Genomic DNA, 21177 nt, shown 5'->3' on the forward strand with positions numbered 1-21177 from the left:
CTTCTGTGTGTGTAGAGATGGTGAAGGCACAATGTAGTAGGCCAGGAAACAGACCATAAGTTACTCATCTCTCTTCCTATTGCATTATGGTGCTCAAGGAGTGGCATTTTGCTTGAAATCCTTGTTCCCTTTGCTATGAATCACATTTTTTTCCACTCAAAACACATCAAAACCACTCTAAAACCATTAAACAGCATACAAATTCTAATGATATTGTGTAACTCCTTTGCAGCCAGTAAATGAAAACAAAGAGCTCTTCTATCAGCCCACATGTCCTTCTGTAGCTGCTGCACTGGTATAATATAAACATGTACACACACAAAAAAAAAATCCCATCTGAAGAAAATAGGTGCCTGCCTTTACTATGGGACACAATGCCGAACACTAAATACCACAGCTGGTAAAATGGGCATGGAGTTTCAGAAAGGAATGTCACTAACAATCTCCACCAGGAAGATGACTTGGCTCCAAACCAACATACCACCTTACGCTAAGATAATGCATGACTAAAAGAATGTTTTTCCTCTTATTTCTCTGATATTATTTCTCAGTCTTCTGTAGCTCATCTGACCTACACCATCATAAAGGCTGACAGCTTTTGTGTATAAGAGTGTGTGTGTATCTGGTATTCAGGACAACACTAAAACATAGGCATTCTCACCCTTCACCAAAATACAAAATCTCCTTTCACAGACCCTTAAACAAAGGCTCTTCATTTCTTTGTAAAGAAAAACCTGACTGGGGACAAGCTGGATATGAAAAGAAGGGCTCTGCGGGCAAAAGGAGAAGACGTAATAATTTTTCTTTATGTGTTCAGAGGGAAATGCTCTCTGAGGTGATTTTCTTCTCCTTTTAAACTCCCTCTAAGTCTCATGTTCAGCCACATCAACTCTGAAGCATCTTCTTGCTCTTCTCAGTTGTGCTTATCTGACACCAACAGAGACCAGAAAACCTACATGAGGCTCACTGACGAAGAGTCAAAGAGCCCTGCTCTAAAACCCCTCACTATCACGCCACCTCACACAGGTTTGGCTTCTTTTATGTGAGAACGACCTGGGGAACCCATTAAATTGATAGCTAGAGTACTAATGGTTTAGGAATGTCACTTTCCCACTGTCCAGCCAGTTCAATTTACAAAAACTAGTACATGAATTACACACATTGGAATTTTAGTAATTATTAATCCTTGACCTGTTCAAAGTGCTGTACAAACATTAACCATCTAATCCTCAGAATAAACATGCACTGCAAGTAACAAAAAAGCCCTGAAAGCCCAAAACACAAAAATGAATAAATAACCAACCATCCCACCTGAAAAGACAATCTCACCTCTCCTGCAGAGGGAAAAACCAGTGTGATAAATGCAGTACTGTGCGCTGGGCCCCTGAAAGCCACTAACAAAGTCACTATCACAGATACAAAGGTAAGAGTTCCCAAATCGCAGTCCTATACTGGTGCCTTTAAGGTACAATAGTTTTTAGCTCCTGATGTCTTTCCCATTAAACTCTGCAGGTGATAGCCTGCACAGACACAAGAAGTCTAGGGCAAAACAAAGAACAACAACAAGAAACCAAAGACATAAATATTACAAGAAACACTGTCAAAAGATGATTCGAAAAGCCGATTTATGAGGTTACAGACAATACCTTGGTGGCACGTATTCGCCTGTGAAGGTCAGTTAGCTGTTGAATTTTGTATTCTAGTTCTGAAATCTGGGCTTGAAGCCATGTCCAACGGCTGCCAATTCTAGCTCTGTCTGCAAGCCACTTCGATTCAGAAGTATAGCTGCTGTGAAGACAAAATGCTGGTTAGTCCAAAAATAAAGATAACCACATTTGCACAAAAACATTTTTCACAGCTGCTCTGCCTCATGTTGCAAGCATCTCAGCTGCTTTCAGACGATATCTGATTATACCCATCCAGTTTCACATCAGCTTATTTCTGTAGCAACAGAACTTGCCCAAACCAGTACAATCCATGCTCACTGGCTATTCCCACACTAAGCTAGTTTTTTGTTCTGGATTATAAAACTCAGCCCTGGATAAACTACCAAACTATATCAGTTAAGGCTGATTACAGATGTGTAAAGAATTCCAGAAACTCCACCAGCAAGAATCCAAACTCTTACACCATGCCTCGTCCCACAAGCTTTGACAAATATTGTTTGCTAACAACTGGAATCTAATAAAACATCAGCCAGCAATGACCAGCTAGATATCAGGTCATTGCCCAAAAAAACCCAAATAAGTAGTTCAAATTTCTTTTATTCAAGCTGTTTTATAAATATCTGTGTCAGTTTAGTATAGTCAGGTCACTCTTACTGCTGTTCAAAATAGATGCTTTTTGTAATACAAAAAATATGCCTCCTGGTACTTGACATTGTGAATACCTTCATTTTGTTATGCTAAATTCATCACTGGTAGCAAACATTACTCAACCTACATAGTAAAGAAATTAATGATGAAACCATACCATGCAACAAACAACCTTAATATCCAATAAATTTAAGCAACACAGAAAACACAACGCAGTATTTTAGTATACAACTTCTACTATTATCCTATCATTAACTGACATTGTTTATTTATTTACAGAAAGTAACTGGTGTTTGTAGGAACCCAGAGTGCCGAGAATATTTGCAAGGACTTTTAGAAAATTCTCTCCCATCAGGAGGGATTTGATTTATGGCACAGTTCAGTGTCAGTGTTTTTTTCCCCAGTGAAGCTGTCAAGTAGTTTGCCACAGCTGACTTAGAAGAATGGTAAAAACAAAAATTAAACTTCTAGAAAAGAAGTGCTTTTCCTCAAGTTATTGGGATAATTACTAGATCTAGATCCTTGATGACACTGTGCACATGCAGAATACATGATCTCCTGTTCCCCAGGCAATGAAGAGCACTGAAGTATCACAAAAGATACAAGAAATAGCAGATGGTACGATCTGGCATAGGAACATTATACAAGTGCAATTGTTTCATGCAGAATTTTGTGTCAACTACCTCAACAACAAAGAAAGGTAATACAGCCCCCTGCAGAAGATGCTAGACACATCCTGGCATGAGCAGGGAATCATCAAATTTGAGAATCCTAATATTTTCAAGGCTAATATTATAAAACATAATATAACTCAAAATTTCAGAACTTTCAGTCTAGTTTAGCTATCATATATGGTAACAATAAACACAGTGTCGGGTAGGTCACCTCTAAAATACATAATCCTCTCCCTTTTAACATAAATTATCTTCCCACATAATTTATCACCAGTTTAAACTCTCTTGTACACAAAAAAAATGAACATACAAAATTATGGAGATTGAAACACCCTATTTAAATCCAAGTTCTATGAGAAAGCAATGTGGATTACTATCAAAAAGAACTCAAAGAACTCTGTAAATATATATAATAATAAATTACTTACATTTTACATATTCTATTCATAATTTTCTCCTAAGAAAAAAAGGCATATGAAGTCATCTTGTGAAAATCTATCTTCTGACCTCTTTTTATTTCTCTTTATCTTCCCATCAATACCAGCAAAGAGTAAAGAGTCACAATTACTTATGCTCTAACCAGGTCTTCCTAACAAAAACTTCTCTGGGATGGACAGCTTTTGCATGTTTGCGCTCCTGGAAATAATAAAATACACTTTGCAGGGAAAGGGAGGGAATCTGAATTCAAAGATTTAATTTTAATGTGTTCACACAACCATGGTGGCTGGAATAGTTAAGATTTGTCTCAGGACCCTGGTCTGGCAAAAAGCTAGTCCTAAGAAAGAGCTGCTTAATGAGTCTATAAAAATCCCTTAGTTAATAATTTTAACAAAAAACAAATTAAAGAGGAATAAAGAGGATAACTGAGAAAAACCCAACAGGAGTACTGAGGTGTTTATTTCTGCTCCTTTCTCAAAAGGCAAATGAACAAATGAATGATGAAACCCCGCAAACCAGGACACTGTAAAAACAAAGCCAAGGTGAAAGGAAATAAATCACATGGACAGATTCACCTCCCAAGCTAGATGCAACAGTTTGGGGAGAAAGGGGAGCTACCCTCAAACAGACTGAGGAAGAGTGGGAAGGAAATGAGGAAAAAAGTAAGGTGTCCTGTACACAGCTGGGAAACAAGAAGCAGAATGGAAAGGGCCAGAACTGGTCTTATGTCACCTACCCTACATGAAATCAGTGTGGCATAAGGGAATCCACAAGCAATATTGAATCACAGCTGACAGTAGAAGGAATGTTAAATGCTATAACCCCTGTACATTACTGTCTTACACATACCAGAATCCTCTGCAAAGTTATATCACAAGTTATTTTTAAAAAATGTTTGCATTTTTTTCCCCTTAAACACAGTATTTAATCTTGAATCAACTGCATTCACTGTTAAACATATTAAGTACATTTTTGCTTCATTCTAAAACACTATGCAAGTATTTCTTAAGGCTTTAAATTCTATTACATAATTAAAATAACAGCATTTAATTAGTGTGTAACAATGTCCTTAGGTCCCACTCTAAGGAAAGGTTTCCACCTAACTAAGCACAAACATTTTATGCTCAGGCCAAAGGAAGCAGTTTTAGCTTCTATGTCTTGCCAGCCCAGGCTGCCCCAAGGCCAGTGCCTGCTCAAAGACTTGGGCAGCTACACAGTGACATGGATTAGAGTTGCTCCTGGTTAATTTTAACTTCAGGGGCAGCATGATTGAAGCAAGTTTAAGTCTAGATCCCCTTCCTGGCTTTGATGCATTGCAGACAGGATAAGAGACAGAAGCATTGCTGAACTCTGTTCCCATCCCTTTCACTCCTATTTGTTTGATCTTGCATTATTTTTTACCATCTTTTGCTGTAAGTCTATTTCTCTAAAAATCTTTTAGTAAAGCTTGTAACTCCTAAGAGAGATAAAATCGTTATGAACTATCCTCACACTCCTAAAGTGAGCTGTTTGCATGCAAAGTAGGATGGTTGCTCAAGTGACAAATGATAACCTATTTCTGCAACAACAACAAAAAAAAAACAACCTGAAACAAAACCCAAACTAGTAAATCTGTTCCTGGGATGCCAGACAGTAAAGCTTAACATTCACTCAGTAAAAGGACGTTGTTTTAATGTGGCTCCAGTGAATTCATTAATTCTGCAAACCCAGAGAAGAAGAAAAAAAAAAAACCTACCAAAAAACCAACTACAAACAGTTATAAAAATAACCAGGCCTGTCACTGAAGGAGGAAGTCAGAAGCAGGTGCTAATGTATAAGCTCATGCTCTTGTTTTCTGTTGGGAATGAGACAAGAAAAAAGACGTTTCTGTCTGTCCTGCTTCCTGTGTGCTCCTTTTGCAAAGCATCTTTACTTGGTTTCCGTGCTTTTGACTCAAAGATCATATGGAATTCCAAAATCATTCTTCTGCTGGCAGCTCAGTATAAACCATACTACACTGGGAAAGTTTCTCATGTTCAGTACTGTAGTACAGTGGAATATTAAATTTGCATATAAACTTACTGCTCTTGCAATGACTCTAAATCTGCAGATGATCTACATTCATCCAGGACTATTAGAACTGGAAAAAAACAGAGCAATGCTGATTTTGTATGAATAAAACATCTCATTTAAATTGCCCTACAAAAACATGCTGGAATTGCATTAGGGGCAAAACTTATTTCCATGTGAAATACCCTCCTGCATTTCTATTTTGGTTTGACTGCAGGTCAATCCTGCACAACTTGCAAGAGAAGGAAAAAAAAGAAATGCAGAAGAACAAACAATGTACAAGGAGCACATACACAAATGCAGACAAAGTATGATCAAAAATGTAACTAGGAGCAGACATTCACGCTGTACTGGGGCATCCCAAAGTACGGAAAAGAATTCAGCTGGGGATCATCAGCAACAGCAGAGGCAGTGTATGTATTTCATCAAATCTACTTGCTTCTGCTGAGACTGAAGAGGCAAGTAAAGACCACTAAGTACTGCTATTACAGTTGGTACTGTTGCTGGAACTGAAGTAAGTTTTCAGCCATGACCTAAGGACAGAATGCACAGAAGAACCCTGTAGCACTCTCACCTTCCCCCAACGAGAAACACTGAGAACAAACAATGTTTTTACATAACCAAACCAACATTGCAGAACACAACAGGACCCTCAGAAGTATTTCCAGTGCTTCCATTGTGTTTTGGGTGAGATTTATGTTTTTCCAATAGCTAAGATCAGCCTGTGCCAAAAAAACAGATGCAGGCAACCTAGCTGAGTGCAAAAGGGAACTGCTGACCAAGATAAAATTGCTGTGCTACACACACTGCTGTTTGGGGTTTGTGTGGGGGTTTGGGGTATTTTGGTTACAGGAAAGGAGAAGAGGTGGAATTTAAACCTTAAAAGCATATTTTATTTTTATAAGCAAACAAAACAATAAGCCTGAAAACAGTTCATAAATGATGGAGAAACACAATGGTGTTTAAAAGGCACAAAATACACAGAACCTGGGATTGACAGTAAGTATCCAGGAAGGCTGGTTCAAGAAAGTATGATGAGCACAGGAAAGAGTATTTTAGAGTGTGCAGCCCTGTGACCATGGCAAGATTCTCCACAAGTATCTTATACGCTGAAAATTAAAAAGAAACTAAAGCCTTCCACCTTTGTAACTCCCAGTGAGAACAAGTAACATGCCCTACCATGACATGTCTGCAGGGACAATGGCAGGATGCTTCCTGCTACACAGGAAAGGAGCATGCTTGCAACAGACCCACATCAAAACTCAAAAACCACATTTGCCAACCCATAACAGTCACCTTTCAAAAGGCTTTAAAAACACCAACATTTTCAACTAACAACACTCTTAAATGCATGCAAGCCAGAGAGCAAGGCACTCACATAGTGTGGGTGGGAAAAACAATCCTCCAATTCCAAAATTCTTCATTAAACGTAAGAACAGCAGTTCTTCCTGACATCATCTCACACTTACATTTCTGCTCACTCTCTCAACATGGGGTATTTTGCTCTTTCTGCTAGGTGATGTTCCCTTCCGTTTAATCCACAGTGTTCTGACATCGAGTTTTCAGATGATACAATCCTAAAGTGACCTCTACCACATCCCTGCTGGCACATCTCTTGTGGGGAACTCCCGGGCTAACAGAGGCCTATTGCTAATCACATAGCAGTGAAGCACTTGGGAGCAAAAAGCAGCTGATAAACCACAGAGTGACTCTACCCTCAGGATAAAGAGCCAATCACCCTCCTTAGTGGGAGTCACTGAAAACAAGGGCAGAAGTTTATTGCTTTTATGAAGGACTGATCTCCAGAAACTGAAAAGCAAAAAGAAATCAGATAGTTTTCAAGTCTTTAAATTCCATCCAGACATCGTATGACTCACCATGAACTTCATGAAACATTGAGAAAAAACCAGTCATCCCCCAATTCTCTTGAGACACTCAGTTGTACAAAAATACAAAATATTCTCCACATGGCTCTATCACAAATGCTCCACAGCACACTAGTGTGGTGGGAGTTCCTCCAGGACTGGAGCTGATAGCTGTGAACCTCCTCAGCTGCCCCTAATTTTACACCAGCATTACAGTCAGTTCTCTGACTACATATGTTAAAGCCCAAAAAGCAACTGTCCTGAATACAAGCATTTTCTTGCAAGCCACTAATGTGGGCCCAGGGCTTCTCATAGCTTTGGTCAACATGGTGGAGATCTTCAGCATGTCCATTTTTCTTCTCTCTGCAGACACTGACAGTGAGAGATTACCTATGAAGACTAGAAGAAGATATAAAATACTCTAATTAGGTGAATTCAGATCTGCTCATATTTTAGATAACCTTATCTAGATTTTCCTTATGCGATAAAAGTGCATGCCCACTCCCAACCAAAACCTCCAACACTTGTAATGGCTGAACAAATATGTACAACTATGAAATGACCCGTAAATGCTTTCTCAAGGACTAATTCTTCCAGCACACCTATATAATGTTTGTTTTCAGGATGAACTTCAGTTGCTGTTGAAGTATTAATTCCCCTGGATCAGTTAACTGTTAAACCCATAATAACTACATAACTAAAAATGCCAGTGCGTGCTGTTTTATGAATGCAGTCTCTTCTACGCACTCCTGAGTGCAAAAAAGATTAAAACAAACTGTAACAAAATCTTCCCTCTAGTATTACAGCTGATCAACATTACACAAAAAACCACTATTTACTGTGGCAGTTCACGCTCAGCCTTTGCTCAGACTATGCCGGAGCAATATGCTGCTGTTTTGGGATAACCAACACCAAACCAAGCTATGTACCCCCCGTGCCCCACTCCTACTCAAAAAAAGTCAGTCGAGAGAATTTCTCTGGTGCTCAAAATTAGCCTGCAACCTCTATGAAGATCTGCAGCCAGGTCATTCTTCTGGAGCCTTCCAGGTCGCTATCTCCTTTGGTGTTTAACAGAAATTTTTATCTGGCAGACATTTTCCTCTGGAACACTAGACAGCTTCCCAAAACATGGGTTACAGTTATCCCTATCATCTACAGACATCAGCAACTGCTTATCACAACAATTTCTGGCACCCATGCTTGGCCCCACCATCTCTGACACATTGAAGCCATTTAATACTTTCAGAATTGAATCCATTAACGCATGTTGATACCAACATATAATACACATCTTAATCTTCCCAAACCAAAAAACTGTATCCAGCTGAACATTTCTGCTGCGCCATCAGGCCTGAGGAATTTATGCACTAACACCTGAAGTTATCAACCATAGCTGTGATTTTTCTCTTGAAGAGAAAATTCATGGGGGGAAAAAAATTAAGTAGCAAGGAATTAAGTAGCAATGGAATCAAATTTTTACATCTTCCACAAAGAGAGAAGGGACAGTGGGTAGAAGAGGAAAACTAATATTCAGAAAAAAAGGCTGCAGAAGAAAACTGAAAATATGAAAAGGAAAAGTCTCTGTGCTTAGATACCCTAGCAAGGGAAAGATTTAGTAAGAATTTCACTGGCGCTCTATATATGCTCCCTCATCTGAGAAATGACATCCTCCAGACTGATGAGATACCACAGCCAGTATTTGCCTGGGTCCCTGCAAAGAATCACACTACCGCTGCTGTTTTATATTAGAAACTGAATTGTTAAAACTTGCACTGAATTGTTAACTCAATTTGTGGACAGAATAAATTAAATATTCAGCTTCTTAAAGGATCTTTTAGAGTGTTGAATCTTTCCACTGGCTGGCTTCACAACCTGGTACATGCCTTTCATCTCCACTTCTGTTTACTTAATTCTTTAGAGCTGTGTTAATTATAAAAGGCCAAACGGGTTAGTGAAGGTGGAGTCAGTCAGAATATTAACCGTCCAGGAAGTAAAAACCTGCAAAAGGTAAACAACCAGCAGCATTTCCTCTTAATAAAATAAAAAAACCCCAAACATGCTGTAAATTGATTATCTGCCAATGGCTTTTGTTAAAAATACTTTAATAATAATTTTTAAGATTCTACTGTCTGCTTCAGCACCCCAGTATGCTGTACATCAGTCCAACGTGAAGCAGAGAAGCAGGTAGTGCTAAAATGCAAAGAAACTTCAAGAACAGCAGGGCTGCCAAGAAACAAGCTTCTCTTCTTGCCTTTGAAATGGCACAACATGGATAGATTAACAACAAAACACCAGGAACACAGGCCTAGAATTTCTCTCTAAGTGTGACACAACTGCCCTTCAAAACGAAACTAAGTAGTGCTACATCTGTAGCCCATGCTCAACATAAAATAAGGCAGAACTTACAAAATACACTCCTTTAAAGATTTGCGCAAATGGAACATTATACACAAGCAGCTTATCAATGCTGTCCAGCCACTGAAGTTTATTCCAAAATTTGTATTTATATTCTTACAAGGAAAAGATGGGTATGGTTTTCATATAAGGTCCAACTCCATCTTATAAATCAGTACATATATATATATACACACACATATATAGTATCAGATTCCAATGTAAAATGTGTAAGAGCCATATTCTTTTTTGAGACATCTTGGACAACTAACAGTTGAACCAGGAAGGTTCATGCCAGATACACCGAAGTCAGCAGCAGGCTTTCGGTAGTGGAGGGGTTGTAGCCCAAGAGAAGCAGTACAAAACTGTCCCAGCAGGGACTGCCAGGAGAGTCAGGAGGGGCTGTGGTAGGTGTGGAAGTCCACGACAGAGAAATCAGGTTAGAAGGAGCAGGAGCAGAAGCAAAGGTACCACCACACACTGCCATCCACGTTCCACCTCTGGGAATGTGCCTTATGTGGGGAGTGCTGTGGGGAAGGGGCTAACAGGAGAACTAGCAGAGTGCTCCTCTGGCTGGTAAGGCAGTTGGGCACATCTGACAGGGGTCCCGCTTCAGGCCTGACACAAAGGAAGGTGCAGAGGGGCTGTGCTGACTATGAAACCTCTGGGTGGGGATCCTGCAGCAGCAGGGCCCCAGCAGGGACCCCGGCACCTGCGCTGAGAACATGGGACACTCTGGTACACGAGAAATCCAGTTGCTGCAGGTGTGCTGTGCTGTGAATAGAGGAGGAACCACAGAGAACTTGGCTGTCTGCTTCACAGGGCAAGGATGGAGGTCTTTCTGAGGTTAAACCCCGCAATTCAGTCAGCAGGGACATGGGGTGGGGAGTATAATGAATGTAGGTTTGAACAGTTTGGTATTCGGGTGTTTTGTAGGAGCCTGTGATTGAATTTCACTGAGTTTTACAGCTGCTCAGTCTACCTCATGGGCTGGGAAGAAAGGGAGTTTATAGTCCACATATATTCAAACTTAAGACCTCCAGATTTATTTTTTTTTACAACACCACAATCAGAAATTAGAAGTTTGCTAATTGAAAATTGAATTGATTTAAATTCCCAAACAGAATACTTCTTTTGACTCACAAGAGCTAGGCAATGTGTGTGGATGAAAATAAAATAATTTACAGCCGTTTCAGTAAAAAAAGAGCACAGGTCAATATATTTAAATCCAACATCTAACATCACATTCCTAACCCATATTTAGCAGTATGAATGAAATTCTGTTATAGGAGAGCATTCCTACTTTGGGAAGTCTTAATGCACACTTTTTACTTCATGTAAAAATGAAAACATTTAAATAATTTTCTCTATCAGGGGCCCACGTATGCTGATTTTCAAAGGCACTGGATGTGTAACTCTGAAGTATATTCTCACAAATCAGTGTTAGCTATAAACCAAAATAACAGTGCCCTTGCTTTACAAGAAGTTATAAAGACAGTTCATTGTTGTTTGTAAACAAATCTTTTAATTAAAACAAACACATTTCACAGCTTAGTGAAAGAAAAAAGTTAGCCATAAACCACTGATTAATCAGCAGCTGACATCAAGAACCAACTTCTTGTCTCCAATTTAATTAAGCAGAGAAGGTTACATATGTATACACATGTGCCTGCTTATTAGATATGCTACGCTACTACACCATCTTGACTGTGTATTAAACAGTTATTAAGACGAGTAATGCCAAGTTTTTATTTGAGTTCAACACCCATCTAACTTAATAGATTTGACATTCCCAGCTCCAAGTTTCCCTTGCAGGTTGAAACCTGTCAAACCTTCTGCCCTTCACTAAAACCTTTCAGTCTGCCTTCAGCAGCTGCAAAAACATTAACGTAATTACAGGTTAGAAATCAGGATCCCCACTCACAAGAACATTACTCTGGTATTGTGAGAACAAAGTCTTGTTCAACAGCAAGTTTTTATTGCTGCACATGAGATCTCTAAAGCAAAACAGCAAATGCATGTGGGACCCTAAAGAAGTTTTAAATCCATTTTACAGAAACCCAGCCAAGTGAGGTTAAACATATTCTGAAATAATACATTGCTGTATGTATCCTTAGAGTTAAAACAGAAGGTAATGTAAAGCTAACTTTTCTTTCATTCTCCTCCCACATCCTAGTGATAGGAGCCTTTCCATTTCAAGAAAATGGAATTCTTGAAAAAGCAACATATAAAACATTCTTAAATCAGCATATTATTAACACCAATGAATTTATACTTATTCAAAAGCCCTCATACTAATCTTCTATGCAAATAAGACATTTCCTGGACTTATAAACTAAAAACGTCTTAAAACCAGGAAACAAGTTGGAGTTTGTGCTTAAGAGCAGTATTTAGTCCTGGCAGACTCTCCTCCTCCCCTTTCCAAACTCATAATTCAGTTCTCATATCAGATATGAAGTGAAATTACAGCTCAGTGTGGAAAATTAGGACCTGACCTTGCAAAAACAAACAGCCTCCCTTTATAACACGGCTCGAAGACTTGCAATAAACCCTGTCCTTTAAGCAGTACTGTATATAGCCAGGCCTGCAGAACTGCATTGATGTTGCTCAGTCAGCCACAGGAAAAAATGCTAGGAAAATGGAAAATAATCTAGAACAAACAGATTAGACTGGAGATACTAGTCACAATGTTTTCTTCCTTCCTGTGTTTTCTCTGCCTTAATGCTCCCCTCCCCATCACATGTTTGTACTAAAAGCAGATTTCCCATCTTCTCTTTCCAACTATCAATCTAAGGGGGAAAAAATAAAGAGGCAGAGAAAAAAAAAAAACGAGAAAGATTTACTATCTCTTCACATTCATGATGAAAGTTTCCAGGCACAATAAACCCTGTGGCCATGGAAAGATGTAACAGTGCGTCTTTGTCAGGTGTGAGATTGCTGGAGGATAATCAGTAAAACATGTCTTTCAGAAATCAGAGGAAAAAGCATGAAAACATTTCAGAGGGAAAAATCCCACCAAATGATGCAAAAGGATTATATTTGGATAGGGAAAGGAGAACTGGGAAAATGAGGCACAGGACTTTTCATGAGTAGAAAGAGCTACTTATTTTGCAGAAAAATCTATTGCACGCAGTTTTTCTGTCTAATTGATTAGGTGCAGGTATTACTGTTTGATGGAGTGAGCAGCTGTTTCTTCAAAGAACCACAGTGATGTATCTTTTGATTCTGGAATATCACACATGTAGTGTACGTAGAAGAAAAGCTCTGCAACTTTAAAAGTTTCCCAAATGACCACCTGAGCATCAGAGTTCTTTGTGGTACATTGTACTTCTTACTACATCAGGAAAAGACACAAAATACATCAGTAAGAATGTGGAGTTGGCCTAGCAGGATACGCACTGCTCCCAGAGTGGACCTGTGTTTCTTTGAAATCTATGACTATGTCTGTGTATAATCTTTCATCGTCATAAGCCACAAAGATCAACAGGTTTCAAGTAAATTCAGCTGGTGAAATGCTGTCTATGTTGCATATCAAGTGTTAGTTATGAATCCCTGAAGGAATTACTAATGGTCAGCTTTGTGTCGCCTTCCTTGGGCACTGTCTGCTCTGGTTTCTAACACCTAACAGGGAGCCAGCGAGCAGCACCAAACAGCTGCCTTTGAGAAACTACAGAGAAAGACTAACACATCCCCTGGGTAGTGGGATTTTCCTATGCCTAAATGATGGAATGGTACTAAAATACACCAAAAGTTACTGCTGGAAATGTGGTTCTATGACAACTGACAGGTTAAAGACACTCATGAGCTGACAGTAACGGCAAAATGACAAAGGCCCTAAAGACAGGCAACTGTTTTTTCATATTTCTTTTTAGTAGACACTCAGAAGAGTAAAACATGATTTGATTAAGCTCTTGAAATGCGATGAGCCTTTCCAATTACTCTAGGCATTAGAGAAGTTCGGTAAGTACTGTGAATTGCCTTCAACAGCAGACCAAGAATCTCATCTTGAGGACAGAATCTATGGAATGTAGAAACAATGGTTTAAATATCTTACAATAGCTATTTGCAACTAAACAACAAAGGTATTGAAATAGAAGGATAAAGACAATCTTACTTGAGCCACAAAGCATTGAGATACAGCTCAGAAGAGCTTATGTCAACACTCATTGGGAAAAACTCTTTTCAGGATAATGAGAATGAACAGGTTCAAAATGCTAAAAATAACTCCAGGATTTTTAACTAGCATGAGGAATTGGAGCTGGAATCAACTTCTCCCTCCTGATGGGAAACACACTGTTCTCAGGTAGACATAGTAACTGCAGGTTCCTCCCTGCCTTGCACATTTTGATACCTCCTCCCCCCACAAAAAGGATGAAAAACACCACAGTCATGACAGTGACCAGTCACAAGTGTGATTATACCCTCAAGTAAAATGCAGTCAGTCTACTGAGATATGGGCAAAACCAAAACATTCTTTTCATTCATCACTACATTACTTGAACCTTATAGTATCTACAGTTAAGTATTATGAAGAATATCACAGAGGAATTCAGAGTAAAAGTCCTCACTATGAAAAATAAATATTTCCACACAGGTGAGGAAATGAGTATTCTCTCACCTATATGATCCCATTGTTTCTGGAAAGCACTTAGAACCAATTCCTGAGGAGAGAAAGCCATTTCAAAGCATGTAAATCCACTTAGCAGAAATAAAAATGGATAGTAATTTTGTTTCTTTTGTCCAGATGAAAGGCAATCCAAATGGCCTTAAAGTGGCAAGGCTCAGGAACCAGCAAATCTCATCAGCTGAACTGGTCAAAAACTGATTTACCTTTGTTACCTCGAAGGAAAAGGGCAGCATTTTAGCCACAAAGGCGAATCTTAGGAAGGTTGGAGAAATAGAAGAAAAACATTGAGCTGAAGATAATGATAAATTCAAATAAGAGACAGTCTGTCCTCAATGCAATGTTAATTCAAGCACTGCCTTAGTCTAGGCACAAAGACAAGTCTTCTGCTTAAATCAGGCAGTACTTTTAACTCTAAGCTTGCTGGTCCAGCAGCACACCTCGAACGCCAGTGGTTATTTCCCTACCAATGCAGCAAGGCTGTTGCTGCTGGAAGAAGGAGGGAGAAGAACAAACAACCCAAAATAAAGGGCCACATTGAGTCACACTACAGATCATCTACCTAGTTCTCCTGCCTTTTAGCAGTAGCTGAGATAACACTGTGACAAGACTGCAGGCATGGAGGGAGCAGTGCTTCTCCTGAACATTCCCCCAGCTGCCAGCAATAGCAGCTTGGGGATTTCCTGAGCCAAAGGTGATAGGTTTGCTCTTAATAATCCTCTGTGGATTTTTTCATCAGCGCAACAAAGCAAACTGAGTAAGCCTTAAGTGGAAAGATAACTTAAGGAACCCCAAAAGCCACAAGAAGGAATAAAGGCAAAGGACTGGCAGGCAGAGTTAGAAATTCAAGTGTCCCTGGCAGGAAGAAAAAAGAAAACCATCACACAGAACTTTGGTCCAAATTTTACATTATCCACTACCCTTCAAGAATTAAGAATTTCTCAGGAGTTTTCCTCTTCAGTTCATGTAATCACAATCTCCTAGAGGCAGAGCTATTACTCAGAAGTTAGGAGAAGAAGGTGGATTCTTCTATGCTGGGGAGAGCCCAAATTATGTTTTTCATCAAAATATTTCAAAAGAATAATTAGCAAACTCAAATATTTAAGGTGATCCTAACTTAGTTGGCAAGTCATTATGCTTTGGCTGGACTTCAGCACAGTATTTACCATTCTGACAATATGTAAAAGAAAATGAAAACCTTTTCTCCTCTGTTTTTGAGACCCACAGAGCTTAGCAGAACACAGCCTTGCTGGACTGAAGCTATAAACATGTAACAGGGCACGGCTCTTTCAGTTTCAGAAGCTTACTTGATTTCTTCTGAGCATTATGCTTTTCAGGAAGCAGAACTGGAAGTACGTGTTTTAAAGTATTTTTTAATTTATTTTTTCTAGACAACCTATAACAGCAGAGGGTATAAGGAAAGTTTTGTGTAAACACAAACCCTGTCCTGACAATCTGTAAGAACCCACCAGAAATGTGGGCGTCACGAAGCTCCTACCAAGCTGCTGCATTTGTGTGCAGCTCTCTTCTGTGTATAACAGTCCTGACTATTACATCCCAACAAACCTTAAGACATGCTCGTTTCTCCAGCTTTGGGAAGAGGAAAGCAGCAATCCTTTCACTGCTTTCTAAAATTTCTTGACTGAAGAGATTGTGTTAATAGTGTAGCAAGGCAGAGGTAAAAAAAGAAAAAGAAAGAAGGTTGTACCATCATCAGAAAGCAATTGTACTATCTCCTCTTACCTACCACTGATTTTCAAAGCCACAGTGATTAGTATTGACAGGATTCCTGCCAACTCAAGACACTATTAGTTAATGATATGAATTTCCCTCTGGTTCTTCTTGAAAAAGATACCAGCAACAATAAAAACACCACTGCTAGCTACATTTATAGCTGCAGAGTGACTTCAGTAAGTAAATTAACATTTTAAAAATTAAAAGTTAAAGAACCAAACTTTTTCAATATACCAACAACCAGATACCTGCATCAGATGACCATTTTGAATTTTTACTCTTTATCACATCATACTGGATTTCAAGATCCTAACATTGACTAATGTGTAATAACGCCAAGAAAAATTAAAATTATTTTCATTCTGGACCAAAGTATTTACAGCTATTACTATTTGATTTACAGCACCATTTGAGTATGAGCAGTATTGATGTAATGCAAATTGATAGAGTGCAGTACAAACTCTAGTTCTCTGCAATCTAGTAAAGCAACTGCTCCTTAAATGCATTAATTAGAAGTTCTTACTTTTTGCCAAACCTAGCTCACACTGTCAGTCTTGCTGGTTTCAGTAACATTATCTACTGGACAAAGTCACTCACACAAGATGGAATCCGTAGGTCTAGACCCTTCCATCCTGATTTATAGGTAAGAAATACATGAGTCTAAGCAGGAATTTAACACTTACGCTTCCACAGTTGTTCTTACAGTCTGTTCCTCACCATCTTCATCTGAGCTGCTACATGTTGCATCAGAGTCCAGGTCCTTTTCCACACGAGACAGCAGCCCTCCAGTAGAAAGTGCAAACCCACGGATTTCACCTGGTGCAACACTAACTCCGTTCTGTACGTCCACACTTGAACTACGCTTTGAAGTACTTGTGTTGTTTTCCGGCCAACCTTCAGTGCATCTGAGGGAGCTATTGCTCAAAAATCTAGTTGGCTCATGGAAAACCTTCATTCTCTGAAGCTGATGTTTCACAAAGCATTTCAGCTGCTGATCACAGTGTTTGATAACATGTTTTGCCAGGAGCATTTGTAAACGCTTCTGAGTTCGTTTGGCGCGACTGATTTCCATTTGTTGCTTAGTGACACACTGGAGTAAACGAGCATACACCTCCTCCTGGGTGCAGGTCAAAATCCCTTCTGAAGGCCCATGAAGAATTTGGTGTAATAAATCCCCTTTTATTGTTTCAGTGCAGACTTCCAAAGCCCTACCCAAAACCCCATTCTTCTTGTACCATTTACCATTTAAAAGCTGCATTTCTTCTGCATTACTGGATTCAATTACACTTGAACCTGAAAGTCTCTGCATCCCTGCCAAGTTCGGAGATGTGGTCTCTGAAAACGTTGCCCCTTTGACCTGTTGCTCGGGTTCTGAATGACTAATCTGACCAAATGATGTGTCAGCACCATTATGTAATGTTTTTCTCATCTTGGAGCAGCCGGGCTCTCCTGCTTTCTTTTGCTTACCAGTTTTGTTGCTAAACGCAGAATTTGTACTCATTAACAAGACAGACTGATAGCACTTGGAGGATGGTGGGGAACCAAAATGCTGCACACGGAAGATATCATTCCTGAGGTTGGGCTCAGCAGTGGGGAACCCCAGGACTGAGCAAGTAATCTGTGTGATGGAGTCCTCTTTTATCTTCTCTTCCACTGCTCTGGAATTTTCCATGCACAAAGCTGTATCAGACTCCATAGCTCTAGAGGACAAAGAAGGTGACAAGTGGATACCATGACCTTTTGTTGTTGCCTCTCTGAGGGCTGGTGTCATTATAGCTATGACAGGTAGTTTACAGCAAACCTGAAAATAACATGGGCCATGTAAATTTTCTCATTTTCATGACACAATACAAACACAACAACTCTGTTAGACATTTCATTCTTTCAACATTTCGACATCATTCAGAGATTCCATAAAAAAGAACATTATCTAAAGAACACAGACTATGTTGCCTCCCAAGTCAAACAAGAACACTCTCTCCGCTGGTTTTTTTTTTTATTTCATTCAGAGGCTGATCCATGTGCAATGAAAGCCTTTACATCTCAGGGGAATAACTGTTCATATCTCATTTCATTTTTGATCCTATCAGTCTGAGAAATAAGACCCAAAGAGTTCAGGTCTGTCATCTAACCTTGCCTAAACTGAAAAACATGGCCATGAACAACGTGACTGGCACTATTGAGAGAAACATATTTACTCTAAATCTGTATAAAGCAAGCATTTGATTAATTATGATATATTCTTATACATACACATTAGAAATCAATCAACAATGCTAATGCTTTCAAAACAGAAACTCTTAAGTTCTGAAGTTTCCTATCAAAAAGGAGTTATTTCCTGAGCCTTCATATCCCACTCTTTATTCATCAGGCACTGTCTGTGTAACATACAGAATATTTTTCATAATATCTTTTTTCATAATGTCTTTTTTTGAGGAAAGACAGTTCTCCATGACAATCCTTTTGCTTGTGGCTTGCCATTTAACAAAGGGTTCCCAGACTCTGGGATCAAAAGACCAATGTCAACCTTTAACCCTTCTTGTCAGCAGCTATGCTGCCAAGTTATACTGTATCTATTTCACAGCATACCACGCAGGAATCACTTGCACAGTACTTACAGCTTTGTTTAGGAGATGGTTAAGTAAACCCAATGAATGATTTAATTGAACATGGCTTGCAGAAGCCTGAAAGATAAGTTCCTGTCAGTTCTTCATTAAGAAGCTAGAGAAAAAACCAGAAACAGTAAGAGAGCAGTAGCAAAAGTGATTGCAGCACAGTAATGCCACAGTAAATTCTGCTGAACCATGTACTAGTTGAGCAGCACTTCCACTGCCCTCCTTTTAATGTCTCCAGTTTCCTTGAGCTCCACAGCAACTGCCTAGCTCAGTAATTTTCAATACACAGATCCCCACAAGGGGTCAATGATTCTGAGACTGCTACATATGGACTGTAAGAAAAAATCTGTCTGAAGCCTTAGCTTGATTATAACTACAGGTTTTTTACACTGAAAGTGCAAATATTAAAGTGAGATGTGGAAACCTAGGGAGCTGAGAAATACCAGTTTGGATACTTGATCCTTAACCCTCAAAATGGGAAGCAAAACACAGAGAGCCACATGCTCCAGTACTGCCTTACCACTCTGTATACTTTATTCACCTTTCATTGCTCCATGTGTACTTCAACCATGAGGTTTTCATCTCTGTACATCACCTTCCTAGCATCACTGGGACCAGGTTTGGTGGTCCTACTGTTAATCCTAAGTGATACCACTAAAATCCACAGGATTTTAACCTTTATAAATAAGCCAATAACTTCAGCCTACAGAGGAGCTCAGCACAAAGCCCTCCCAGTGGACAGCTGTTCAGGAAGAAGCCCATTCTAGGATCAGACAGGGAAATGCACTGCTGAGAACTGGAGCTCCAAACCCTAAAGGCTCTGGTGACTCAGCGATGCTCTCAGCACCTGGCTGACTTGTGTCTTTCCTCTTGTAAAAGCTAGCAGACCTGTGAATTTGTAAATCCAAAGGAGTATGGATTCAGACACCAATGCCCCCCTGCCCCTAACACACGGCAAATAACTATAGCCAGTCAGCGAAATTTTGCATGGCTAAAACACAAGGGGAGAGAACTGAACAGTTCTGCTGTGGGGTTAATGTAAGCTCAGGAGTCCCTGTGTTGGACCTCTCCCTAGGAATTTCAAGAAGCTCTCCAAGAAGAGCACCATCAGCCTGGTATCTACATGCACCTAGCAATTTGCTTATAACTTTCAACTTTACCATCCACCTCCCTTAGTCTGAGTGGTTTAACAGGCACAGGTTGCTATTCCTGAAACCCAGGAAACATCCACACACAGTGGATGCTGTTCAAGCAAAAAAGTAGTTTGGAGATGTGCATCACATACCTGTATCAAGATGGAGGTTACTCAAAGAACTGGCAGCACAAAACTTTAAAATGCTGTGTTTTAACTTGATCACATTCCCTCAAATACCACACACCCTTTTGGTACAGTTCCAAATCTCCAAAATTTCAATTAATACTATTAGCAAATTATTAACTTTTTTTTCATCTGGGGGACTTCTTTTTAACTTTTCTAGGGGAAAAAGGTGAAGAAATCAAAGTCCCCTTATGTGGAACACAAATATTGCACTAAAGAGCATTGATAAATCACTAACTAATTTGGAGTGCCTGACAGAGGATGCTCTACAACATAGTTAAAAATAAGTAAAATGCTTTTGAAGAGGGAAATCACCCAATTAACTCCTTACGCAGCAACTTGGAAATTTCATACAATGTTTCTGCCCTGAAGTCAGCGTGAGACATTCTGGAGTGCTTATCTCGTTACAGTGACATCAAAAAGACCTTACAAAAGCTGGTACTGCCAGAGTCTCCAGCCCTTGGCATTTCTCTAAGAAGTTCTCCCACACACACACACACACACACACACACATCATAGGTACAGGAGCAAAACAAAGTATCGGCTTCAAAAAAATTACAAATATATTTTAGTACAAGTACTTGGCTTGACAAGAATTTTACAATTTACATTTTGACACATTTTCTTTCATTTTGGCAGAAAGCTGCAAAAAAAATTTCACTCCACCCGTATGGGAAGTGAGTTTGAGAGCAAAACCTTCTACCTTCAAGGGGAGAAAAAAATAAAGGCAAATAGGGAGGGAAGACAAGTACTGCAAAATGGTATACTGGAAGAGTGTTTTCTTTCTGGGAAAAGCTTTTTTGTCATAGGAAAACCATTTAATGGATTTTTTTACATTGTGTATTACTTGAGGTTTCAAAACCAGAACAACTGAAATGCTGCTAAATGGGATAACAGTTCGCTTTTCATCTGCTGAATAAACACTCCACTTGAAAGACTGAGAAGTATTGTAAAAAGAAAAACTTACACTAAGTAAGTACTGGGGAAGGGAAGAAACAAGTACCAGACATACACAGTAGAGCAACTAATGTTTAAAGTGACTTTATGCTTATCCTCCCCTAATGCCTTAATTACCCAGGAGGATATAGCTGGAAATTGCAGTTTACGACAGCCCGACCTGCACCCTGCTCCCTTCCACCACTCCATCTACA

The 21177-nt window shown here is 39.4% G+C and overlaps 1 protein-coding gene across 9 annotated transcripts in view; it reads right to left on the minus strand.

The window, feature by feature from the left end:
• Positions 1 to 21177, minus strand: part of KANSL1L (KAT8 regulatory NSL complex subunit 1 like) — a 68175-nt gene that overhangs the window by 43960 nt on the left and 3038 nt on the right. For 5 of the 9 annotated variants that reach the window (XM_039555430.1, XM_039555431.1, XM_039555425.1 and 2 more), the window contains exons 2-3: positions 16777 to 17793; positions 1647 to 1788 (exon numbers count right to left, since the gene is read on the minus strand). In XM_039555430.1, the coding sequence (XP_039411364.1) occupies positions 1647 to 1788; positions 16777 to 17789 (1155 nt within the window). In that variant the 5' untranslated portion in view covers positions 17790 to 17793. Of the gene's footprint in view, positions 1 to 1646; positions 1789 to 16776; positions 17895 to 18711; positions 18857 to 21177 lie in introns of those variants that run through there. The other 4 variants (XM_039555428.1, XM_039555429.1, XM_039555427.1 and 1 more) reach the window with 4 other exon arrangements.

The sequence above is a fragment of the Corvus cornix genome, chromosome 7, assembly GCF_000738735.6.
Source record: "Corvus cornix cornix isolate S_Up_H32 chromosome 7, ASM73873v5, whole genome shotgun sequence".
NCBI classification, from domain to species: domain Eukaryota; kingdom Metazoa; phylum Chordata; class Aves; order Passeriformes; family Corvidae; genus Corvus; species Corvus cornix.